The 27,143-nt window shown below is 46.1% G+C and overlaps 1 protein-coding gene across 2 annotated transcripts in view; it reads right to left on the bottom strand.

Moving 5' to 3' along the window:
- Nucleotides 1–424: 424 nt before the first annotated feature.
- The window catches only part of ADCY9 (adenylate cyclase 9), a 143,696-nt gene continuing 116,977 nt past the window's right edge, over nucleotides 425–27,143 (bottom strand). The window contains exons 9-12 of one of the 2 annotated variants that reach the window (XR_009559062.1): nucleotides 25,421–25,569; nucleotides 20,578–20,619; nucleotides 13,625–15,038; nucleotides 425–1,173 (exon numbers count right to left, since the gene is read on the bottom strand). Coding sequence is in view for 1 of the 2 variants with exons in the window: in XM_030848577.2 (XP_030704437.1) it covers nucleotides 13,847–15,038; nucleotides 20,578–20,619; nucleotides 25,421–25,569 (1,383 nt within the window). In the remaining variant the exon portion in view is untranslated. Of the gene's footprint in view, nucleotides 1,174–10,782; nucleotides 15,039–20,577; nucleotides 20,620–25,420; nucleotides 25,570–27,143 lie in introns of those variants that run through there. The other variant, XM_030848577.2, reaches the window with a different exon arrangement.

Raw genomic sequence — 27,143 nt, 5'->3', positions numbered from 1 at the left:
TCAATAAAAAGAAAAAAAGGCTTTGTAAAAAATAAGCGCCAATGCTGACGTGCAAACAGCAGGGCCAGGGTAGCAGGGAGTGTCCTTGGAAAGAAGGGTCGCGCAGCAGGCCCTGTGTCGCTTTGTTCCGTCTTGTCCGGCTGCCAGCTCCAGGTGTCAGGAGGGGGGCTTGCTGCATCTCTGCCGTCCAGGCCACAGCCCCGCAGCTCAAGTGCAGGGGGGCTGCTGTCTTACCACCCTGAGCCACCTCCCCCTGCCCAGACGGGCCCTGCACCAGCTGTGGAGCAGCTGCCTGGTTATTTATAGCCTTGGGCTCCGCATGAAAGGAGCCTTTTTCAGTGGCTCCTTCCTCCTGACTTCAACTCTGCTCCTGAGTCGCTCTCACCCCACCCCCCACCCCAAGCTTTAATGTTTCTGGGACATTCCAGGTCCCACTGCTGGGCTACATGTCACTGTTGGGGGGGTTCTCCCCTGCAGAGCCGATTCCTGGGGCTCACCTCTCCTGACGTGGCCTCAACTCTCTGAAGGGCTTTTGGATAGGATGAGAGAGCTTATTTCTCACAGACTCAGGCCGGGCCCCAGGGTTTTGGGCCCTCAGCTGCCAGGCTGTCTCTGTGGGTGAAAGAACAGCCACTAGGAGGCTGAGGAGGGCTCTGTCCCTTCCCAGGAAGTGCGATGGTGGTCCTGGCCTTTCCCCTTCAGGGTCTCCTGGGCCTCTGGTTAAAGAGGTCGCCAGCCCATCCACAGAGCTTCTCCTACGCCTGGTGTAGGCTTCCTGGCCCTGGGCCTCCTCTGCTGGCCATGTCCGGCGGGAGCTCCAGGGTCCAGGAGAGCTCGTTAGGGGCTAAACCCTCACCCCTCATCCCACTCCTCTTCTGGTGGGGCCTGATGGCAGCGTCCTTCAGGAGCCTTGAGTCTTTTCTCCAAGCCCTGTTAGGCCCAAGTTAGTCTTGTTCCTCTTCTCGGAAAACTAGGATGCTCCTTCCCCTCCCCCCACATTGGAAGGGTGGTGGTGCGGCACCTCGCCAGCTGCGGAGGGAACAACCAACTCCAGTGCCTTCCGTGGTTCAGCTTGAAACCGGAACGGGGAGGACCCCCCTGCCCCCAACAAGGTGTTAAACTCCAGCTCTCCTCTGTCACCAGCGGCAGGACACTTACTGCAGGAGACGGGTTCTGAAAACATGATCCAGAAATGCATTTTAAAAATCAAATCCACTTTAAAGGCAGTAAAAGCATTTGCCTGCCTTTTCTCTCGCTCGCTTTCTCCCTTTTTCTTTTCTTTTCTCCCTGCCCCCAACCTTCCCTCTCTCTTTCCTTCCTTTTCTTCTTCCTTCCATCTCTCTCTCTAACCTTCCTTCCTCCCCCCTCCCTTCTTTCCTTCATAAAGTGAAGGATTCCCCTTTAACGGGGCGGGGTGGGGGGTGGGGAGAACAGGTCAGGGAGGCCAGATGCAAGTGGACGTCCCTGGGCTCAAGCTGAGTGATTGATGACCCCAGGAGGTGGGATTGCTCAGTTATGTGGGCTGAGTGGCCAGACTAGCAGGGAAACAGTTTGTTCCAGAGCAGAGGAAGCTCCCTTTCTCCGCTGAGGGTTTTCGGTGGCCTGCATGCAGCTGACCCATCCGGATCCCCCTCAGGCTCAGCCTGTGCAGAACGCGTGGGGGCCAAGGAGTTATTGGCGGAAACACAAGAGCAAAATTAGCTTTTGTCCTTTGAGTCTGTGGCTGCCTGCCAGCGTCTCCTTCCAATAAGAACACTCTCATTCTCATTCTGGAAGTTTTTGTCAGGTTTATTGCAAACGAAGGGGAAAGCAGACAGAAACAAAGTGACGTTTGCTGAGCTGGAAGGATTGTTTCTAAATCTCTTGTCCAGAGCACACCAATTGCCTTTCCCTGGCACTCGCCTTGGTGAGGGTTTGAACCCACGTCAGAGATGGCCTTGTTTTATGATCAGCCTTGGGTCCCCGTGCTTGCGCGTGTCTCTGCGTGCATGATGCGTGGGCATATGGCCGATAGATGGTGAGGACGGTGGTAAGCCACCACTGGAAACATATGCAGGACAGATGAGCACTAAATCCACAGGATAATGGAGAATTCTAATGAATTTCACTGGCATCAAATTTTTATGTTCCTGTAAACTTATGAAAGCCATGAAATTAAAATGACTACCTCACAACAGAGCAATTTAATTAAAAAAAGAAAAGAAAGCCCTACAAAAAAGCGAATTGATAAATCAAAACTCAAACGAATACCCTTCTAAAAATGGAGAATGATACCCTTCAATTTTAACATTTGCTCCCAGATCCCTTTGGCTGTGAGAATTTGTTATATAAGGTACTTTCTTGTTTTCCAGAAGAACGCAGCCTCGGTGTGTTGGCTGCGTCTCTCCAGGTGGTGATGGACAAGGAATGCCCGGTGTCTGACCACACAGGGAAGGTCTGAGGGGCCACCAGGTGACTATTTCAGTGTCAGGAGAGCCTCCTGGCTGGAAAGGTCCCTTCCAGGGCATGTAAAGGGATACTATTTAACGGGATGCTTTCTTATTTTCACACGAGCTTGATAACTGGAAAAAAAGAGGTGAGCAATGTTTCCTTCGTGGACAAGAACATTTAGCCATCAGGGCATTTGTTAATATGCACATTAAACACCTTTCCCCCCCCCCCCCCACATCACTAGGTTGCTAGAAGGATAAGACTTTTCTCTCTCTAGATGGTTGGGCTGACTTTAAAAACAACAAAAAAGGCAGGTCTCCTCCCAGGAGGAGTGCAGCTTCTCTGTATGGTGTTTGCTAATCAGCTTCACACACCTGTATACCCAACACCAGCTAAAAAAGTCAAGCTCAGCGTCAAGAATTATATACTTCACAGTTGGTGCAGGAAATCTGACCCAAACACACAGGGAAAGACCATTCTATGATTCCTGGGCGCCTCAGCTTGTGGGCTCGTTTTCAGAATATTCTTACAACCCATGGAATTGGCCGTCATGCTTCTAAGTGAAAAGATTGGGAAACTGGGCCAGTGAATAAACACTTACTTTGGATTTGTACTATTGATCAAAAAAAAAAAAAAATCACTGGAAAAAATGAGCCCTTTTCTTCTATTTTGGCTCAAAACAGTCCAAAGAAAACAAATTTTGGTTCACTCCTGTCCATGAGCTCAGCTCAGGGTTGAACAAACTCCAGTGAAATCACGGAGAAGGCTTGCCACTCCCCCATCCATGTTTCTTAGCAGGGAGGCCTCTCCGGCCCTTTCAGCGTTGGAAGAGACCCTCAGGGAGGGGGGCTCCTTTGCCCTCTTTCTCTACTTGCCTGTTTGCACACATTCTGCTGGAGGAAAGGAGGTACTGAACCTTCTGATCCCAAGAGTACACTCGAGGTCCTCAACATTTGCAGCTGCTCTCTGTTCTGAACACTTCTTTTCGAGCTAAAGCAAGCTGACAGAGGCCCGGCGGGAGGCAGGCTGGGCGCAGGCTGCAGCACCTTCTTCCCGAAATGCCTGCATCTGGATTAAAATGCAACGACCAGCTTGCGACCCCTTGGGCTGCACGGTGAACCCACACACCATGAGCTCTGTGAGTGGCGCTGCCTTAGAGAGGTCTCAGGAGTCTCGCAGATAAACTCAGTTTCTGGTTGATAATTTACAGTTAGCACATCTTCCACTTGAAATTGTGCCATGCCCAGAATAAACAAACAACAAGATTTGAGTTAATTATACTGTATTTTGAATTATTTCCCCAGCTTCTCTGGATCTGTAGCGTGACGTTTTCTCTGATACAGTAAAACATTTTAATGTACAACAGATTACAAGGTCTGTAGTGATGAATTAAAGATAATGGGCTTTTTATCTATATACAGATACAGCTTAATAGTTCACAGATACAATTCTTCCTGTTTTGGGTTGTTGACAGACATAAGCAGTTTCTTACATATGTTTAAAATTTACAATTAGGCTCCTTCCCTTTATCTGAAAGAAAACGGAGTTCCCCTCTCAGCAGTGCTTTCATCTTGTGGAAAAGAGGTGATGGGAAAGTGCAGATGAGAAGAAGGTTGGAGGGGAGGAAAGGAAGAACCACGAGCAGTTTCTAGAAAACATGACGATTAAAAAAGGAAACTATCCATGCTTCTGCAACGGAAAGCTGATTTACACTTTTCCGTGATTGCTTTCTGTATTCCATGACAAGCAAGGGGCCACGTGTAAGAATGACCATTCTAGGATGGAGCATGCAACCACCCATGGCCAAAACGCTGCTGGAACAAACCATTGTTGCCCCTTCATGGTGATGCAACACCGAAAACAAGGAAAACACGCTCTGGCGACCTGTCAGGACAAAGCTGTCAGGATGGGGCGATGCTGACCTGTTGCGTTACATCACAGCTCGGGAGCCTCACAGAACTGGTTTTGGTATGAAGATAAGTGCATGGATTGAGACGGTGGACATTGATGTTAGTAACTGGATCATCTCAGGGATGGCTCCATCCTATAACGCTGTCTGTTACAAACCATGAAAACGACACAGGGTTTCCTAGAGGATGTTAAGGCTCTCGGTTTTTCACTGGTGCTCATTTGTGTGTTATTGGTTCTTCGGTTGGATGCGGTAGAGTGAAGAGGGTGTGCCCGTGGAGGCCCTGTCTGGCACACCCCGTCCAATGGCTTACGATGCAGCTGCAGTGGTGGCACACAAGGGGCCAGGCCCCTGCTGCGTTAGGTCACTGAACGCTGGAGACCCCACTTTGCCGACATCCACTTTTCTGGGTGTTCCCAGCTGGTCCTCTGCTCTGTCCCTGACCTCCCCCAAGTCCAAGGACCGCTTTAGAGACCCCAGGACCATTGGTGGGATTGGCAGGGGTCTCTGTTTGGCTTCCACGCTGGTCTGAGAGTCTGGCTCACTGCTGCCTGGGCCAGCCCAGGACTGGATGGATGAAGAGCCTCTTTTTGAGTCTGGATCAGGCCCAAAGTCCCAGCTCGCTGCTCTGGCAGCTTCTTGAGGCTAAACCCAGAAGGGACTTGCAGACGATCTTCTGAAGGGTAGTGGGTGCCACAGGCTTGCCCAGGACTTGGTCGCAGTTTATGGTGAGGGTTTTGGAGTGTCTCAAGCGGGGCCAGTGCATGAGGCTGCCTTCCTGCACTTCAGAGGGAAGAGAGGGAGGAAGGCCAGTCTCCTCTTGGCTGCCAGACTGTCTCGGGCACATGGGACGGTCACGCTGGCACTACAGAGCTCCTGCCAGAGGTCATCCATGGGGCTCTTGCTACGGGAACAGATGCGGGACGTCTTGTGTTTGAGTCGGTGACAGGAACCACCAGTCAGGAACACAGGCAAACTCTTTTGGAGTCCCGGTAACTACTGAATGGCTAGTTCACAAGAATATGCTAGGTTTTCCCTCAAAGCATGCAGGTCTGTTCCTATTGTAATTCTGCCAACAAAACAGACAGTGGCAGAAGATGAGGACATTTGGAAATGAGATGCTGAAGGGATTGAAGCAGCCCATTGTATTGGCTGCATAAGAAAAGTGAACTGAAGAATTTGGATCACTATCCATGTGATTCATGCAATAAATTCATTTTGTCTCATTTGAAATATTTTAGGCAAAAGGATGCTTTTATCCTAAATTATCTGGATAAGTGCTTCAAATCTCTTTTTTTTTCCCAAAAAGTTTTACCTTATCTTCTTAGATTTAGGCTTTAGTTGAATTAATTTCCTGAAAGTTCACATAAATCACATTCTTCAATATTAAAAAACCAACCAACCAAGCAAATCCAAAAGCTCTCCAGGTACTACAGTAGATTAGGACCTTTAGAAGTCTCTGGAAGTCCTTGACTGAAATTTTTGGAAAGTACAACCTGTCATGCAATTAACAATAGAAATAGGAGACCAAGGGCAACATTTAGCCACGTTCTTCTGTGCTAACACTCTAGATGTATCTGTGATGCCATCAGAAGTCTTTACTCTTGAGGAAGAAGAGATATCACTCCAGCAAATCAGAATTACAAAAGAAAAGTTCCACCAACTCACCATGTTATAAGATTTGCTTCTAAACTATTGGCTTCCTTGCTCCTTTGTAGTCAACAAAGTCGTTTTTTTGCCCAAGGTCCCCAAATTGGCATAGAAATTGTGAATTATGTTTTATGATATTTCAAGTTAAATGGCCAAAAAATATTTAGTTTTTTCTTTCCCCTCTAATACTTCCCTGAAATTCTGGAGATGTGCAGATATACAAGGGCATTTTAAAAACAACTTAACATTACACATAATAACAAATTTATTGTGTAATCAACAGTTGGGGAAAAAAACGGATCTTGTGTTCAAGGTACCTGATCTAGTTCTGCTACATTAGCAGGACGCACAGGACACCAACATAATCTGTGTTTTATACAGATCTTTCCCAAGGCACCGATGTGTTGCAAACTTGGCCTCAATTCCCTGATGGTCTTGGTTAGCCGATGGACACAAGTCCATATAGACACTTGAATAATCTGAAAACTTTTCCATTCTAAGCAGACACTAGACAATACCTTAAACATTCCACACACAATTCAAGTATCCCGTCTTACAAAAAGAAGGGGAGAGGGAGAGAAGGGGAGACGGATTTACCTTGTCAGTCACTTGCTGACCTACTGTCTAATCTCACCATTTAAATGCACCATGTCTCATCCCACCACCTGGATTCTTTGTTCTTTTCTTGCAAAGGAAGGGGGGGCAAGCCATGAGATGGTCTGGACTGGCAGCATGCTCTGTTTCTGGCTGTGCAGCTGGGAATCACTGGCAATGACTGGCTGAGGGGGGCAAGCCGCTCAGCTACGCTGAACCTGAACTTTCGAATCTGTTGGACAGGAAAAACCACCTCTGCCTTCGGTGAGGCATCATGAGGACAGAAAGGGTTCCAGGTGTCTTGAGTTCCTTGGCAGAAAACTATCATATAATGGGAGGCTGCCTTATGTGTAGAGGCACATTTGCATGTGTGAGAACTGAATTTCACAGCTAAAGAGTTACTTTCTTTAAATCAATAAAGTGCCCGCTCGCCGCGTTGCCATAGGTTTATCTGTACTCCTGAAGTTTGGGAGTGAGGTAACACAGCACTGAAACCTACTTGGGAGGTCAAAGGTGATGGTGGAATGCAGGTGGTGGCCGCAGGTAGAGAGGAGGAGTGGCCGTCCATGAGACGGGGAGACCAGAGCTGGGGACCTCAGAGGGTGGGAACCTGGCAGGATTCGAGACGGATGCCTTGGGTGCGAGGCTGTCTACGCCATGGGACTCCAAGGGGAGCGTGTGAGGCCATGTCACCCCCATTCTGCTCCTTTCCCTGGAATCACATGGACAAGTCCAAACAATTCCCCCTTTCTGCTATCAGTCCTCGCCCTGTCAACCTAGAGGGCAAGAATTTTGTTTGCTGAGAAGATCAAGAAGCCCAGAGGAGGGCTTCCCTGGTGGCGCAGTGGTTGAGAGTTTGCCTACCAATGCAGGGGACACGGGTTCGTGCCCCGGTTTGGGAGGATCCCACATGCCGCGGAGCGGCTGGGCCCGTGAGCCATGGCCGCTGAGCCTGCGCGTCCGGAGCCTGTGCTCCGCAATGGGAGAGGCCACAACAGTGAGACGCCCGCGTACAGCAAAAAAAAAAAAAGCCCAGAGGAAGACAGAGAAAGAGCAGCTCTGAGAAGACTGTAGCCTGCTGGAGGTCACTTGGAAGGAGGTGGGGTCAGCAGAGGCTCTAGTCCTCCAACCCCTTGCAATTCTGGGGGTGGGTGGTGGCGTGGGGGGGGCAGGGAGACCTTTCACTGGGGGTGTGGTTCCTGAAAGGCCACCACCGGCCCCGTCAGTCCAAGCCAGTGCCTTGTTCTGCTCAGCTCTGAGACCCTCGAGCTGGGACCCCAGTCGCCATCAGGATTGTTTTAAAAATAAAATATATGACCATGTGGAGTGGCCCCTCTCTCAGGGAGGGACCAACACAATATTGGTGCAGTTGTTTTCCCTGAATGGTCCTCATCTGTTGCTCTTTCTTGAAAGACTGAATATTCCATAAGACCGTAACACAAAGATCATCTCTGATGGGGTACAGATGACACTAAGGTGCCACCATTTAAAAATGTCAGCAAGGGTCTTCCCTGGTGGCGCAGTGGTTGAGAATCTGCCTGCCAGTGCAGGGGACACGGGTTCGAGCCCTGGTCTGGGAAGATCCCACATGCTGCGGAGCAACTGGGCCCGTGAGCCACAACTACTGAGCCTGCGCGTCTGGAGAGGCCGCGATAGTGAGAGGCCCGCGCACCGTGATGAAGAGTGGCCCCCGCTTGCCGTATCTGGGGAAAGCCCTCGCACAGAAACGAAGACCCAAAACAGCCAAAAATAAATAAATAAATAAATTTTAAAAATAAAAATGTCAGCAAGGAGAGGGATGTCTAAAAATTCCCTTCTGTTTCCTGGTGGGACTCCTAACAGGAGAGCCGTCGGGAAAAACAGTGACTAATCACAGGTGCTCCTCAAATATTCTCAAGTATCACAGCACTGTCACCACCTAAGTGAAAGGAGCTTTGGCACATAGTAGGGTACTCAGTAAAACACTGTCTGATCGTTATTTATCTGTTGGGAAAGAATCTGATGAACTTTGTCTTTATATTGAAAAGTTCTTTGAGTGCCTCTTCAGATGTACTTAGGTAACTCACACATTAAAGTCTAAAATATAATTGGATTGGAAATGCATATATAAACAAGCAGCATTAACCTGTTTAATCACATTTCCAGTAGAGAGTCCAGAAGTGCTTGGAAACCTCACCTGCAGATACTTATAATTAAAAATCACCATTCCTCCTGTTATTGTAGATCATGGGTATTGGATTTGGATCCAGGAACATGAAGTGGATTTTTAAATTTTTATTTATTTATTTTTTGCGGTATGTGGGCCTCTCACTGTTGTGGCCTCTCCCGTTGCGGAGCACAGGTTCCGGACGCGCAGGCTCAGCGGCCATGGCTCACGGGCCTAGCTGCTCCGCGGCATGTGGGATCTTCCCAGACAGGGGCACGAACCCGTGTCCCCTGCATCGGCAGGCAGACTCTCAACCACTGCGCCACCAGGGAAGCCCACGAAGTGGGTTTATTTTGATGTGCATTTTTTTTTCTGGATGAAGGAGCCACAACTTTCATCAAATTATCAAAGGCTTTGCGAGCCCAAAAAAAGGTTAGGAATCGCTGCTGCTGATGACTGAGGTTTCGGGAGGCACTCAGATTGCTCAATACCTGATTGCGTAATTTCTTTCTCTTTCCAACTTTCAGGCCCAGAAGGGATGTGAGAATTCCCCACGCTTAAGTTATTCTGACATACAGTAACAACTCTTTGGAGTCGTGTTATTTAAAAACCAATTTTTACAAAGGAACAGTATAAAAATAGACACTTGGGAAGGTTTTGAGTTTACGCCTACATGGTGTGCAACTCTGTACTTTTTCTTAATCACTTCCTCTCACTTATCTCCTGCCCCAGTTAGCTTCCTCTCCCTGGTACTTGGGATCCATCCCAGGCGGCCACAACGACAGATTCCCACAGCAGAGAAAAGCAACCACGTGTGAAAGAGATTTTAGATAAAAGTAGATAACTCGTCTCCAGCCCCTGCAGAGGTCAAGTGAATACCATGTGATCACCACACTAAACGACACCGTTGGACTACCTGGTGGGGCCCAAAGCCCCAGTTAAACAGAGACACTTATCAGGCATGATATTCCAAGAGCTCAGAGATCAATTCCCAAGAAACCAGAGAAAAGGCCAGCCCTCTACTTGGGTAAGGTCGATTCTTCATTACACTTATTTTAAAACTCTCCCTAATATGAGAGTGAAAAGATTAAAAAAAAAAAAGAATAGATGAAAGAGAAGTCATAAATGATAAGTCCTGAGGTTTACTGCAAAAATTAGAGGCTGCCTTTCTAGACTGTTTGAGAAACCCCCCAAAGTCCCTGGGGTGTCCTTTCTACTAGAGAAACGCAACAAAGACAAATATTCCCTTACCTCCGGAAGGTTCCTAGGAATGCCTGCAGCACGGACTCAGAGGAAAGAGCACCCTCGTCAACAAGCAGTGTCCTCACAGGTACCAGGCTCCAGTGGAGGATCACCTAGAAGCTGGATCCCTCTGATCTGATGAGCAAGGCCTGGGGCCACATCTGCATCCCCTTTGCTGAGTCGACAAGAGGGTTCTGTGCTTTGAAGTTGCACATTAATACTGAACTCTCCAGGAAAAACCCTGGGGGAAGAGGCTCTAACCCCTAGCAGAGCCAGCATTTGGCTCCAGGTTTGGAGGTGCTGTGAGCCCCTATGACATGTAAAATGGCATGTGTGATTTTTGGCAAAGACGCTCTGTGACTTTAAACAGATTCCGAAATGGGTTTGTGACTTCCCCATGATACAGGCACCCCAGGACTCTGTAAGGAAGAGGCTATGCAGGCACATCTTTTCAGAAAACTTACTTCATCTTCTCAGTCAGTTGCTGAAGATATTGCGGGAAAAACTATTTAGAAGGTCTAAAAAAATCAGGATGTGGTCGCAAGCAAAATTTGTCCTGCAACCTGCTTCTGTTCCATGTAAAAATAAATAATTCTCAACCAAAGTTCACTGTAGCAAATGTGTCCATTTAAAACACACACACACACACATACACACACAATAAGAGTTTTTAGTTGCCCTGTTTTCAAAGTCACGATGTAAAAGACCTGCAAAGCTTCCTATTTCAGCCACAAATGGCAGGGAAAAAGGAGCGCCCTAATCTCGGAAGTGGTAACGATCTTGTCGATGAGGAAATACCAGGCATCAAATATTGAGATTTTAGAGTATTTTAATGTCCATTTCTTCAGTGGGTGCATTTTGAAATTATTAGGATTAACAACTTAAAAAGGGTAGAGCAAAGGAAAGATGGAGAACGCAAACAATTGGTTCTCGCAGATTTAATTTTCATATTCTAGGCATGACGTGATTTTTCGAAACAACCACCAAAAAGTGCTTACTTCGAAAGTCTAGAAATGCAAACGCGGACAGATCTTTGGAAACTACAAATCACTACAGCCCACATAATGGGGAAGCACGCGGCCCTTTGGCTCTCAATGTCAAGTGCAAATGTGCAGGTGTCTCCACAGCACAGTCAGGGTAACGGAGCCGTGAGCAGCCTCCAAGCTCTGTGAGGGTTTCATAACTGATGCTCTGCATTTGTTTGCATTGGATGCAATTATTTGTGTTTGTTTATATATATTTATACATATATAATTTGATCTGACCTGAGGCCAAGAAGAACTAGCAATTGCAACTCAAAGCAACTATTTACACACATTCAATTCTGAAGTATTGCTTCCTGCCCTAAGTTCACAGGAGGTATTGCCGCTCTGAAGAACGCCTCCACCTAATCGGAAGCGCTTGAACCCGCTGCTCAGAAGCCTGTCTTCAGCCACCGTCTGCTCAATGCCCACGGAGTCAGAGGCCTGGCGCTGCGGGTGCAGGCACTCCGTGGTTCTGTGCTGAGGTATGCTTCCAAGCAGGGGCTGAGAAGGACCTGGGTCACTGGTGGCCCAAAGAGAACATCTGTACTGGCTGCTTAGGAAGGCTCGCTCGGGGTGTTTTTTTAAAGACAATTTAAACCGTCCACAAAGGCTTCCATTTGCACAATGTTGAACTGGACAGGTGGACGTCACCACTCTCTCCCTGCGTCCGCAGCCTCTTGGCTTCCCAGGAATCGCAGGAGAGGAAGGGAAAAAAAAAAAAGTTTCATAGGGAGGAAGCGTGTGCAGAGATGAACTCTGTGGAGCATGTTTTGAGTGGAACAGCAGAGACACGGGGAACAGCAGGAAGCACCCAGGCCCCTAGCCGCCACCAAAGCTGCAGAGCCTGGAGCCAGATGGTGGAGGGCGAGGCCCACACTCAACACACGTCTTAATACTGATGGAAGGAACCCCTGACATGCCCACAAGCCTGACAGACAAGGAGAGCATCAGGTAGTGTTTTTCAGAAAAAATAAAATCTCTGCAGGATTTTATAAGAATACATTCTTTAGAAGAGGTAATGTCACAGTCATCCTTTCTCTATTTCTCTAGCATTGGAAGACCAACAATCTGACAGTAAAACCTGAAGGCAAATCTCCCTGGACATGGAGATCCTGGCTACAACCGTACTGCTGGGGTCTGTGCCATGCATGTCCCTGGGGAGCTGGGGGACCAGAATCAATACTTAATGATGCCAGGAAGGGCAGATTCTGTACGTATTTGGTGAGGAGTGATAAAAGGACTTAATGCAGATGTGAAATCTACATAGAGATTTACCAGTGAAAAGAAAATACACAGGGCACATCGGAGAAGACCTTACACAGAGCAGGAGCCAGTCCTCAAATATCCCATGAGCTGCAGCCACCTTAAGAATGAGGTGTCATATGACTATGACAGGGCAACTCTGGCCTGAGTTCAATCCTACATAAACTTCAGACTCAATGTGGCAAAACGGTAATTACAAGCAGGATTAGCAACAAAGGGCACAGAAACAATTTCCTTGGGTTTTCTATACTTCCCCTGTTCCATACCTCATTTCCATCCAGACGATTCTGTCCCTACTTCCAGGGTAAGAGCTCCATTTAAATAGGGCTGGGATCCACTCACCAGGCTCAACCCCACCACAAATGGGTCCTGCACAGGCTGAGAAAAGGAAAGGATGAAGCAGCTTTCTGAATGTGGAAGCCAAGCGCTGCCCGTGGCCATGGTGCTCTGCCCAGAACTGCTTCACAGCGAGCCGGTTCTGATCCCACCCCTGTCGTGAGCAGACCCCCTGGGTGGGGAGCAGGAGGAGGGCTTTTGCTTTAAAAGTGGTGGCCGAGGGCTTCCCCGACCCAGAGTGTGCAGGCCGTGCCCAGTGGGGTCCTGCTCAGCCCCTGGCAGGGGAGGCGGCCCAGAGTAGCTGAAGCACTAACGGACACCTTCTCATCCTTCTGCTGTGCCCTCTGTGACCACACCCCGCCCCCTCAGCCTACTGCCCTTCCCCAGACAGAATGACCCGGCAACCCTTCCCAAGACACACACGTTCCTGATAAATAAATAAATAAATAAATGCAACCCTTGGATGTTTATTTTGCGTTTCCTCTCAGTTGAGTCAGCTTCCAAGACAAGCCCCTCCGCTCCAGCTGGAAGACCCCTTGGGGCGGGAGCAGAATGAAAAAGGGCTTTTAGATACCTGAGGCCTGGGTTCATGAGCTGTGAGGCCGGTAAGCATTTGGAATCTCGGCCTGCACGAGGAGGAAGCCCTAAAGCTGCTGGGTGTGGGGGGCGGTGGGTGCAGTCACAGCCCCTGAGGGCCCGGCTGGCCTGGAAGGCGCATGTCAGGGGACACCGGTGTCCTGGCTGATGGCCCTCTACAGTCCTCAGCCTGCACCCCCCCAGCATCCCCGCCTAGTGAGTTACTGGCACTTGATCTCAGATTCATGAATGCAAGTGTGTGTGCGTCTATGTGTTTACATAGAAAGGTCAGGTCACTGGAAAAACACTAGTACGTATACAGAAAAAAACCTCAAAAACATTGTATTAGCAAAAAAAAAAAGTGTCTCGTGAGAAAAAGCAATAAAAATAATATTTTAACCACAGCTTCTGTTTTAACGTCCACCACCACCCAGCGCCACACCCTGGCCGCACCTTCCCTGGACTCCAGGCCGCGCCAGCCCCTGAAGGCACTTGTTCTCCACACTGCCAAATGGTCACACCAAGGGAGAAGAGGAAAAAAACGGATGAAGATGAACCCTGAATAACTGTGATCCACACAGAAGTTAGGGCTGCAATGACCACAGGACACCACGTCCGGGGACGGGAACTGTGGAACCTGGACGGACAGAGCACCGCGGGCGGCGCTGGGCCGCATCATGCCCTCTTTGAGACGTTGAGCTTGGTGAGTTCATTGGCTTCCTCCACCCCTGCTTCTTCACAGTCGCTTTTCTCTATGGCTTTGCTGAACCTACACCTTTCTTCGGCTTTGATGGGCTCCTTCCAGGGTTTCTTAGAAGACGGGTGAGTGTCCCTGGCCTGTGTGTTGTTCTCGGAGCCCAGGGACACCTGGTCCGGGTTCTGTACGGAAGGCACCAGGTTGGTGATCTCGTCCGTGGGGGAGCGTCCGATGCTGCCGTCCACCTGGACTCGGATGTCGGGGGAGATGGAGAGCTGGTGCTGCGGCACCATCCCGTTGTCTGTGCACTTGGGGTACAGGTAGGTCTTCATCTGGCCTTTGCCCTTGACGTTCACCGTCCCTCTGTAGTCGAAGTCGTAGCCCATCTTGCTCAGGACGCGGTAGCTTTCCTCGCTGACCTGGATGCGGCACTCCACCCCCGTGGTGTCCATCCTGCTGGCGATGTTGACCGTGTCTCCCCAGATGTCGTACAGCAGCTTGGTGGTGCCAATGACGCCTGCCGTCAGGGGCCCATGGTTGAAGCCCACCCTGAGCTTGAAGTTGAACCAGAGCATGTTATTGTTGAAGTCGTCCACCACGCGCATCATTTCCTTGGCGAACTCAAACAGGATCTGCAGGTGCTCCTGCGGGTGGCTGCCGTCACGGCACTGTGTGGCGTTCAGCCCCGACGCGGCCATGTATGTGGCCCCGATGGTCTTGATCTTCTCAATGCTGCTGTAGTCCGGCTTGCTCAGGAGCTCGTCGAAGTCCCCGATCAGCTCGTTGAGGACCCGGTAGCACTCCTTGCCGCCCTCGTAGTTCTCCTCATAGAACTCGCTGAAGTTGACGATGCTGGCGAAGATGACTCCTCCGTTGTCGTGGTTCTTCGAGTAGGTCTGGGAGACCTTCAGCTGCTCGGCCACGTGGTAGGGGATGATGTTTCTCAGCAGCCAGTCGGCCTGGTCCCTCATGCTCTGGATCTTAGTGCGGTGCAGGTCCGCCTCCACGTCCCCGTGGTAGTGTAGGCGGTAGCTGACTTCGAATTCTCGATTCAGGAACCAGACCAACAAGAGCAGGAGGAAGAAGACAAGAATCACCTCCTGGCCGATCAGGCTGGCTGGGCTCCTGCTGTCGTGCGGCAGCGAGGCGTTGCACGGATTCCTCTTGGAGCTGGAGAGGAAAGAGAGGACAAAGGATGTGCCTTCTGAAATGCATCTTTAAGGGAAAGGTGACTGCCCAGTGCTTCCAGGTTCTGAACCAGCCCAGCTAACCAGCATCCTGCACAGAGTTTTGTGCAGCTCAAACTTTCAACCACCTGCAGCTGCAGAGTGACCTGTTTCTGTTTAGAAAGATGTGGCGTGATAAAGAGTCACTCTTGTAAGATTCCTGTAATGAGTGCTTTGTACTTGCTTTGTTTTTCAGAAGTCTTTAGCTCCTTGATTTTTAAAATCTTTTCTTTTTTCCCAACTTTTTATTTTGAAAAATCTCAACCTTACAAAAAGGTTAAGAGACTGGCAAAACAAACATTTGTATACCCTTCTCCTGGATTCAACAATTGCCAACATTGTGCTACTCTGCTGTTTCCCTCTGTCAACACAAACTGCACACGCGCACACACACTCACACAGGCATACTTTGCTGAACAGTCTGAAAGTAACCTGCCACTTCAATCCTGAAGAGTTCAGTACGAATCTCCTAAGAAAAAGGACGTCTCCCTATGGAATCACACCACCACTGTCACACCCAAGAAATTTCACGTCCTCTGATACACTCTGATATAATTCCCCTGCCCCCTCCCTCCCACCCGCCCTGGGGTTAGTTCTGTTTTGCCAAAGTCATTTAAGATAACTTAACCATTTTTAAAAATAATATAAAATGTATACTTTTAAGAGTAACACACTGTAAGAAACTCAAACAGTATAAACAATGGAAAATAACTGTCTTTCCTATGAGGTAACCTTTCTGTTGCGCACTATTCTAACACACGGCTGTGCTGTAACAACCAGTCCCCTGCAGAGGGCGATCAGTTGTGTCCATCTTTGACTACTAGGAACGAGGTTACAGTGGATATTCCCGAGTGTCTTTGTGCATATGAATGAGCCTGTCTGTGGGATAAACTCCTGGAAGTGGAACTGCTGAGTCATTTAAAATACACTTAGAATTCCGGTAGAAATTTCCAAACTGCCCTTCTAAGGGCTGAGCCCATTTCTATTCCCTCTGATGACCAAGTCTACTTGGTCTGTTCTACAGTTCCACAGTGCCGAAGGGCCACAGCTTGGGATCCCAGGACTGAAGATTAGCGTGGGCAGTCTCTTCTAAAGTTTATTCTTTAAATATAATTTTTTCCACTTAAAAATACTACATACTCATCATATAAAATTTAGGGTGAAAGTAGAAAGAAAAAAGATTCACCCATCATCACACCATCCAGAGGTGATCACTGTTAATGTTTGTTGAATTTCCTTCTCATCTCTCTTTTATCTGTTTACAACGCTGTGATTGCTCTGCTCATGTAAACTGTACCCTGATGTACTCTAAAATGCACAGAGCAGGCCGCTAGATTTTACATAACAATGGTCTGGGTCACTTATATGAATATAATTATACATGGAACAGATGGACCCTGAGTTTAGAGAGTACCATGGCACAGAAAGCTCAATTCTACCATCAGAGTGTTTTTTAATGAATTTTAATGTTACCTGTACTTAGGCATATTAAAAATAATGAAACTGACCAATCTGGTCATAACGCCTTCCATGAAACACAGTCACAAAAGCCTGGCTTTGGAGTAATGATGCCTGGACTGTGACCGGGCTGGCCCCCCACAGAGCTCTGAGAGCCTTGGGCAGGTCACACCATCTTTCAGGTCTCAGTTTCCTCACGAGTAAACTGAAGATGGGCTGGAGTATTGCTAAGTCTCTACCGGCCTAAGGGTCTGTGCAGAAAGGGCCTGAGGCTATGTCTGTAGAACCAGCAGGGTGCCCTAGGCTTGCATTGGGGAGCTTGGATTTGGGGAGGGTTCCCACCAGTCCTTGCTGAGAGGGGCTCACCGTGCCTGGACTGTTCGTACAAACAATGTGGTTTCTGCACCTGCCCTCCTTCCGAAAATCTGGAATTTTGGTACATGCCAGGCAAAGGGCGCCTATGTGACCAGCCACCAAGAAAAACCCTGGAGTCTCTGATGGGCTTCCCAGGAGGGTGTTTCACACGTGCTGTCACAGCTCATTGCTGGAAGAATTAAGTGCATCTCATACGACTCCACTGAGAGAGGACTCTCGAACGCTGGCGCCTGGTTTCCTCTGGACTCTGTCCCATGCACTTTTGTTCTCTGCTGATTTTGCTCTGTGTCCTTTTGCTGTAAGAAACCACAGCCACGGGTACAACCATGTGCTGAGTCCTGAGTCCTCCAAGTGAATGATCAGACCTGAGGGTGGTCTTGGGGACCCTGACAGAGGTTCTATGACTTAATGCCTAAGAACCAGGAACCCAAAACAGCCTCTATGGCAAGATGCACCACACTTCACTCATTTATTTTGCCAACTGTCATTTAAACAAATGGCAGTACTTACTATGAATCTAAAGTACTAAACAAAATAACTATTTTAGATACTAAAACAGATCTATGTCCAGCCCCTCAAGCCCTCTTGTTGGCTCAGAGTAGGGAGAGAATCTGGAGGGAGTGAGTCTTCTCTACATGAGCCCATCTCCTTGGCTTAGGAGTTGACCTTTCCTCCGGTTTCTCCAAAGTGATAACACTGAGGAACAGCCTCTTTATTAGGAGACGTCACCAAGGCTTAAGGTCATCCTAGAACCAGGCATTGTAGAACCCGGTGGTAGAACTGGGTGGCATTGTCTCGGTTTCCTCAATTGTGCTGTAGCTAAAGCCGGCAGTGTGGCCTGAGCCTGGGATGGGCACAGGCCAGTGCCCTCTGGGTGGAGCAGAAGAATACGAAACGTGGGCAGGTGTGACAGGGAAAGGGAAACAACTGCACTGCTTGCTTTTACCTTTGCTTAAAAGGAAGGGTCCTAATGCACAGGCTGACATGTTGTGCCCAAGGGGCTGCCTTGCAACAGAAGATCTGTAACCAGCGGGTGAGAGAATTATTTCCACTCTACAACCTGTACTTCTTATCCTACTGCAGAAGGAACAAGGAAGGCGATGGTTCTACTCCTAAATTCAAATAGTAAAGGGCAGTCCCAAAAGGAGGAATTTTGTGACTAAATGCAAGAGGTAACTTAATAGATGGACAAATGGAAGTCAGAGTAAAAAACAGTATAGTTCATTATCACGGAAAAGAGGGATTACAAAATAGAGAAAAACGGAAAACAAAGACCACTCGTCCTAGCCAGCTCAACGTGGGATGCATTAAAATTTTGGTATATTTCCATGCCATTTAAAATCTACGCCTAGGATGGGGGCGGGATGCACCAAGAGGAGGCATAAGGGGGGCTTCTGGGTAATGTTCTATTTCTTGGTCTGGGTGGCAGTTAAATGGGTGTGTTCACTAGTGAAAATTCACTGAGCTGTCTTCATGATCTGGAGGCTTTTCTGTGTATGTGTTATACGTCAAAAGAAAGTTAACTTAAAAAAAGATATTAGGTGTTTTGCTACTAAATCTTATAATTGTCAATCATACACAGAAACATCTGTATTCTGTTTTTGTTCCATTGTCACTTTAATTCTCCTTCCCAACATCTAAATGTCTACAGGTATTTAATTTTTTAATTGTAGAAACAGAGAAAAAATCATCACTCATCATTAGATCGTAAGTATTACATATCTTACTTTTTTTTATATACAATGAAATACCTAGCTGTAGCTATAAGACCTATGTAATTTCACATAATAAATGAAAAATGAAAACCATAAATGCTTTCCACATTGCTGCATTTTAACAGTTGTAATATTTGGGTATATGTATCATAATTTAATTAATTTCTTTTTTACTGACAACTGAAGTTGCTGATGAACTTTCAATATTATCAATCAGATGTTCAATATTTTGGGGCATGCAGCCTTTACCAAATGCTGAATTATTTCCTCAGCAGATAAGCAAAAACAGAATTATTAGTTTAAAGGTGATGGACATTTTTATGACTATGTTTTATAGATTGCCAAATTACTTTCCAAAACTATTGTACCATTCTGAAAAGTAATGAGGCATGGCAGAAGAAGCATGGCCTGGTAGTGAGGGAGGCCAGGGTCTGAACACTGCCAGTGTCCATAGGCAGGTTCCTTCTCTGAGCTTCAGCTTTCTTATCTGGAAAATGGGGACAAAGTTACCTAATATATCAGGTTACTGTGTAGATTAAACAAACTTATATTAAACACCATCAATTCATATATGTGCCACACCCTGGCCTACACTGGGTATTCACATGGTAACATTTTGAAGGTATGATTTGAAGATCAGAAGGAATTCTGTAGTTATTTAATAGTGCAATGACTTGTGTAGTAGCCTATTTATCTTCTACTACATTTCCTCTTTTGTGATTTTTTTGGTCTTTTATCTACACAGGTCTTAATTAGCTCTTTACATAACAGTCTCACTATTTTTTTCAGTCTGCTTTTATCATCCCCTCGGTCAGTCTTATTTTTTTGTGCGTGTGGTTCTATTTATTATTTGTAAGATTGGAAAGTTATCTCTGTCTTAGAAGCTTGAGAACTGCTTAATTTTATTTTTTCTAGATGTTTATATAGTTTTATATAATTTAAAAATTTTTGACTTCAATTTATTTAGAATTAATTTTGATGTTTATAGTAAAGCAAGGGCCCAACATTTATTTGTTTCAAATTTCTAGTCGGTTATTTCAAAATATTTTAGGGAATAAATTTTCTTTGATTTGTGAGATCTCCTTTGTAACATTCTAATGTCTTATATAAAATTAAACCAAATCTAACACAGGAAACCCTCGCTTTTTGAAAGTTCGCTTTTCACCGCTTTGCTCTGATGAAAGACCTACATTAGTACCTGTTTTTGCTAATGAAAGAAATCTGAAGGGGATTTTTGCCTTTAGAAAAAAAGGCAAAAAGCAAAACTAACGTTCAGCATTTGTTTCGCAGTGAGTGTTACAGAGGCAGCGCCATCCTGAGAGGCAGGAGCGGCCCCGCCAAGCTCCTTCCCTGGAACCACACTGAGCATCGCAGCATCAGCCACCACAGCTCTGAACTGTGTCTGTAAGCATCTGTGCTTTACCTCAACTTACTCTGTGCCTCCGTTAGCAAGCTGTGTCCTAACGGAACTGCTTCTTCACTTTTTGGCTTAGGAAAGTTTTCACAGGAACGCTCTACTTTCAGAGAGTGGGAGAAACCTGCTTATGTCTTTTTTGAAAAAAATTAATTAATTAGGCTGCGCGGAGTATTAGTTGCAGTACTCGGGATCTTTGTTGCCATGTACAGGATCTTCAGTTGCGGGATCTGACCAGGGATTGAACCTGGGCCCCCTGCATTGGAAGCATGGCGTCTTAACCGCTGGACCACCAGGAAGTCCCCTGCCTATGTCTTAACAATTATTCATTTTCCCGAAGATATTATAAGTATGAACTGATATTTTAACAAATAGATATCTTCCACTTACTCTTGTAAGAATGCATATGTTGTTTCTTTAATTCAAGATACAACTGTTTTTCAGGAAACTTAGAAATAACCAGCAGTAATAATACAGTTACACCCATTTATTCAGATATAGGCACAATGTTAAAAGCTTACCTGAAATTCTGTACTGCATCCAGGTGTGAAATTACTATGGAACTGAAATTAAAATGCAGAAAACTATTATTATAAAAAGCAAAAAGGGCATTATACAAAGCAATCTGAGAAGAGTTTAAATAAAAACAACTTTCCTATTTTTAAGGTGGAGATCAAGGTAGAAAGTTAAGGATAGTAAATTTCTATTATAATTTGATGCTGTGTGTTAATGAAGAATGACAAAATGGTAAAGACAACAATGTAAAAGCCTTTATATCAGCTGTGGAAAGTAGGCACAACCACTAAAAAGCGAAATCAAGGAAGAATCTCTAAGGACTTCATTTTGCTGTTAAGGACTTATCTATGGTGTCGTGTCCTACAGGCTAGAAACTTCAGTCACGTTCAAACAGCGAAGTCTACTGACAAAGGATCAATGTCAAAAGGCCCCGCCGGAGGCGTTGGCAGATTACTTACTGGAGAAGACGGACTTTGCTACTGGTGATGCCCAAAGCAATCAAACCCCAATTTTAAGGCATCAAAACCACACCTAACTAAAGACCTCTCTCTTGGTGCTTGGGAAGGTACCCAAGACACCCAGCCCCATTCTCTCCACATGCTGCACAGCTTCCTCTGGGGTCATGTTACCCAGCGTCCACTCAGGCCCACAAATCACCCAAACCTCTCCACCCGGGGCAAGTGCCCTGATGCTTCATCCTTCAGGTCCCCCAGCCTTGCTCCCTGAAAAGGGGACGTTGCAGAGCACCTGTGAGCAGCTCTCCTGGGCAACAAAGGCCAGTGAGGGCTCAGAGTGGCTTTTTTGATTACAGGAGGTATTAAATGACTTCACAGAAAAGGAAAGAAAAACAAGAGCTACACACAAACTGTCCTCTTCTTACCCTGTCCAGACGTGACTGTGACACTGCTGTAACCCACGTGTCTGTGTCTCCCCAAAGCTGGAAGAGTCCCCCCCGTCAGCTTCACAGGAGTTGAGTTTATGTTTTGTCCTCCCCACATGTTCCCTACGCTGGGCTCGGCTCAGCAGTGACAGGGTGGACAGGCTGAAAAGATTCTGCGTGAATGCGGGTGTACTGGGTCCAGCAGAGATTCAACCGCCAGCCCTACCTCAAGACCTGCTATTTGATTTCTAGGTGAAAAGGCGATGGATGGGTTTCCTATCGCTACGGCTCTCTAGATCCAAGTGGAAAAGGCCTGCACCAGTGACTAAATGACACTGTGAATGGCTGATGGAGTATTTGTGTTGGATCTAAAAGGTTAAAAGTCAGACTGTTGAATTTCATGCTCTTGGGAAAGAGCTTTATAATGACCATAATTCCAAAAGGCCGCACCTTCAGAAAGGAAAAATGACACTTTGTTTTGCTTAAAGTAATTTAACTATTCATTAAAGTTTCCTTTCAAATGCTGAATGACATTTCTACTTCCTTTTTGATCTTAATTTGCAGAGAACTTGAATATCTTTCATGTGGTTATTATTTCATTAAGTAAACTGAGGAAGGATACTCACCCTGTCCATTACTGACCACTGCTTTGGTAATACCCAAAATGCACTACGGCAATTTTGTCTGATATTGAGACAACTTGGACCACTTTCTACTTTTGAGCAATGGTTCTTGGCAACAGTAATACCATTCCTAGGGGGCATTTTGGAAACACTGGGGGTCCCTCTGATTGTTTGGGGAGCCAGGAATGTTAGATGCCCTGCAAAGCACAATAGGGAAATGTCCCATGTAATTTTGAAATATCCTAACCTAAACCCACTGTAATTTTAAATAAATGATTCTTTAATATGTGCTAACATAAAACATAAGCAGTTACAAAAAAGTCCAACATTTAGGAGAAGTCTGTTACAGAAACAGAAGCTTAATGGCTTTGAGACATTCCCCTGAAATTTCTGAATAAATTACTCACCGTGTGCACTCTGCTATCCAAGGTATCATCGTATTTCCAACTACATATTTAGTTGAAAAGGTTAAAAGCCACAAAAGCAGTTGCAAATGTGCAACAGGTAATTTCAGACTCATTTTTTTTTTTTTTGCGGTATGCGGGCTTCCCACTGCTGTGGCCTCTCCCGTTGCGGAGCACAGGCTCCGGACGCGCAGGCCCAGCGGCCATGGCTCCCGGGCCCAGTCGCTCCGCGGCACGCGGGATCCTCCCGGACCGGGGCACGAACCCGCGTCCCCTGCATCGGCAGGTGGACTCCCAACAACTGCGCCACCAGGGAAGCCCTCAGACTCACTTTAACGCTAAGAACCAAATGTGATTTAATTTGTAGAACACATGAAAGGTAGGGGTCTTACTGGATTTCATTAACAAAGGATGTTTCAAATATAGCACCTATCACTGCCATCCTCTATATTTTAATTTTTAAATTCTTTGTAGCACAGCAGTAAGAACACATCCTGCCCCCAGGGGTCTTCACAAAGCTCCTGTTTCTCTTCCCCACACCATCTGTGAGAGGGCTTTTTTTTTTTTTTTAAAGATTTTGTTGTTGTTGTTGTGGACCATTTTTAAAGTCTTTATTGAATTTGTTACAATACTGCTTCTGTTTTATGTTGGTTTTTTTGGCTGCGAGGCATGTGGGATCTTAGCTCCCCGACCAGGGATCGAACCCGCACCCGCTGCATTGGAAGGCGAAGTCTTTACCACTGGACCGCCAAGGAAGTCCCCGTGAGAGGGCTTTGAAGGCCATCTGAGTACCAGGGATGGAATCCACTCTTCAATATGTGGAAGGATTTCAAGATAAATGATATATTTCCAGTGATTCGTCATTGCCCTAACGTTTCCTGTTACAACATGGAGAACTGTTATGACATGATATTTATGAATAAGGCCAGGTCACTCGCAAGACCATCACACTTCTTCATTTCCTCCACTTCAACACTCTGTAACCTGTCTTGGCACACTGGCCCTACTACAAAAGGTTAGGACCAGCTTCCTCTTTTCATTTTTGTGTCACCTATACCTCTATCACTTCATTTTCTTGATAGTCTTGTATGAAACGGCTTCTGGTCCTACTTTCTTAAATTCAAACTTCTTCATCATAAGTACAGTCGACCCTCTGCGTCCATAGGTTGTGCATCTGCGGATTCAACCAACCTCAGACTGAAAATATTAGGGAAAAACAAAATCCCAGAAAGTTCAAAAAAAGCAAAACTTAAACTTGCCACATGCTGACAACTATTTACATAGCACTTACATTGTATTAGGTATTATAAGTAATCTTGAGATGATTTAAAGTATACAGGAGGGCATTAGTAGATTATATGAAAATATTCATATTATGCCATTTATAGAAGGAACTTGAGCATTCTTGAATTTTGGTATCCAAGGGGTGGTCTGGGAACCAATCCCCTGCAGATACCGAGGGACAACTGCGAGTTCAAGCGTGTGACTGCTGCATGATGTCTGCTGGGGATGGTCACCCCAGGATGTCTGCAGGCAAATATTCAATACATATAATGTTATTAAAGTTATTTTCTTTTTCTTTCGTTTGTGTATTACTCTTTGGGCATTTCATCAAGTTGTTGACTTTATGTATGCTGAAAGCTCTTTCATGTTGTGACAGGAAATGTCTGTTCGGGTGGAGTGCATTAGTCCTGACGAGAAAGTGCAAGGGACAGACACAACTCAACAGCAAAATCCAACAATCTGGTTAAAAAATGGACAGAGGATCTAAATAGACATTTTTCCAAAGTAGACAGAGATAGCCAATGGGTACATGAAAAGCTGTTCAACATCCCTAATCATCAGGGAAATGCAAACCAAAACCACAGTAAAACATCACCTCACACCCGTTAGAACAGGTATTATAAAAAAGACAAGAAATAGCAAGCGTTGTTGAAGATGTGAAGAGAAGCCTCGTGCACTATTGGTGGGAATGTAAATTGGTACAGCCACTATGGAAAACAGTATGTAGGCTCCCCCCAAATTAAAAACAGAACTATCATATGACCTAGCAGTTCCACTATTAGGAATATATCTGAAGGGAACAAAAACAGTAACTTGAAAAGACATCTGCAACCCCATGTTCATTATAGTACTATTTACAATAGTCAAGAGGGGAAGCAACCTAAGTGTCCATCAATGGATGAATGGATAAAGAAGATGTGGTATATATACAATGCAGTATTACTCACCCATAAAAAAGAAGGAAAATCCTGCCATTTGTGACAACATAGACAGACCTTAAAAGCATTATGTTAAGTGAAATAAGTCAGACAGAGAAAGACAAATACCGTATGATCTCAGTTATATGTAGAATCTTAAGACAAACAAAAACCCCCATGAACTCATAGATACAGAGAACAGACTGGTGGTTGCCAGAGGCAGGGGTGGGAGGTGAGTGAAATGGGTGAAGGTGGTCAAAAGGTACAAATTTCCAGTTATAAAATAAACAAGTCTTGGGGAAGTAATGCACAGCATGGGGACCACAGTTAATGATACTGTACTGTATATTTGAAAGTTGCTGAGAAAGTAACATGTTTTGTTTTGTTTTTTGGCCATGCAGCATGGCTTGTGGGATCTTAGTTTCCTGACCAGGGATCGAACCCGCACCCTCGAACCCGGCAGTGAAAGCTCAGAGTCCTAACCACTGGACCGGCAGGGAATTCCCCCAAGAGTAACTCTTAAAAGTTCTCATCACGACAAAAAAATATTTGTGTGGTGATAGATGTTAACTAGACTTACTGTGGTGATTATTTCACAATATACACAAATATTAAATCATTACATAGTGCACCTGAAACTAATATGTTCTATGTCAATTATATTTCAATTAAAACAAAAAGAAAAAGTGAGAAGGAGAAGAAGAAAGGTGGTCCTTCTGTGGAGGGCACAGTGCACGTACCTGTCTGGGCAGAGGGAGACGTAGAGCAGCAGCAAGGGCCCGGCCCCGACGACTGTGGCCAAGGAGGACCTCATCCAGGAGCTGAGCTGGCAGAAGTTACAGTAGTGCACCACGGTGATCAGGACAGCCGAGCCCGTGAACACGGTGGACTGCAATGAGGGGCAGGCTCGGTGAGGACCCCAGGCCCCCTCCTTGCCACACGGGCTCACCTGCCTTCCCTCCAACTGGGCACCCCGAGAGCAAACGACACGCTCACTTACCTGTCCTTCTGTTTAACAAAATATCTGGTGGTTTCAGGGACAGATCATAAATCATTAATTACCAGAGCTTTCGGTTACAAGTCTCACTGGCACTAAAATTCCTCTCCTGATGTGTGCAAATTGCACACGTCACATTGGAGGAGAGGAAAGGTAGACTGCCCTGGTTGAGAACTTCCACCATGTAACCAGTTACCTCCCAAAGCCTGTCCTCCAGGCACCCTGCTGTGTGTCAGTGGAAATGTGATTTGGTTTTAAGTATCAAATGCAGCCAGCCCACCCAGTACTTCATGCTATACTTGCTGGCACCAAAAATGTAATCTTCCACAGCAGGATGAATTCACTCTTTATGGGGTTTAACTTGGATGCTCCTTCCCTGATCAACAGCAGCTGATCCAGGTGCCAGTCAATTGTTTGTGCCAGTTCTTCAGACTAACATTATCTTTTTTTTTTAAACTTTTAAAAAAATATATAAAGTATAGTTGATGTATAATAGAATATTACCTTGTATCATCTGGAAACATGGGTCAGATGCTTCTTTGTAAAACGTGTAAGAAAATAACTGATTTGGGGGACTTCCCTGGTGGCGCAGTGGTTAAGAATCCGCCTGCCAATGCAGGGGACACGGGTTCGAGCACTGGTCCAGGAAGATCCCACATGCTGCAGAGCAACAAAGCCCATGTGCCACAACTACTGAGCCTGCGCTCTACAGCCCGCAAGCCACAATACAGAGCACGTGTGCCACAACTACTGAAGCCTGAGTGCCTAGAGCCCATGCTCAACAAGAGAACAAGAGAAGCCACTGAGCAGAAACAAGAAGAACTACAATCCCACAGCCTATTGAACAAAAACCACATTCACAGACAGACAAAATGAAAAGGCAGAGGACTATGTACCAGAAGGAACAAGATAAAACCTCAGAAAAACAATTAAATGAAGTGGAGATAGGCAACCTTCCAGAAAAAGAATTCAGAATAATGATAGTGAGGATGATCCAGGACCTCAGAAAAGGAATGGAGGCAAAGATCGAGAAGATGCAAGAAATGTTTAACAAAGACCTAGAAGAATTAAAGAACAAACAAACAGATGAACAATACAATAACTGAAATGAAAAAATACACTAGAAGGAATCAATAGCAGAATAACTGAGGCAGAAGAACGGATAAGTGACCTGGAAGACAGAATGGCGGAATTCACTGTTGCGGAACAGAATAAAGAAAAAAGGATGAAAAGAAATGAAGACAGCCTAAGAGATCTCTGGGACAACATTAAACACACCAACATTCGCATTATAGGGGTCCCAGAAGGAGAAGAGAGAGAGAAAGGACCAGAGAAAATATTTGAAGAGATTATAGTCGAAAACTTCCCTAACATGGGAAAGGAAATAGCCAACCAAGTCCAGGAAGCGCAGAATCCCAGGCAGGAAAAACTCAAGGAGAAACACACTGAGACACATAGTAAGCAAA

The sequence above is a fragment of the Globicephala melas genome, chromosome 15, assembly GCF_963455315.2.
Source record: "Globicephala melas chromosome 15, mGloMel1.2, whole genome shotgun sequence".
Lineage (NCBI taxonomy): Eukaryota > Metazoa > Chordata > Mammalia > Artiodactyla > Delphinidae > Globicephala > Globicephala melas.
This window is presented reverse-complemented; position numbering and strand designations above follow the sequence as displayed.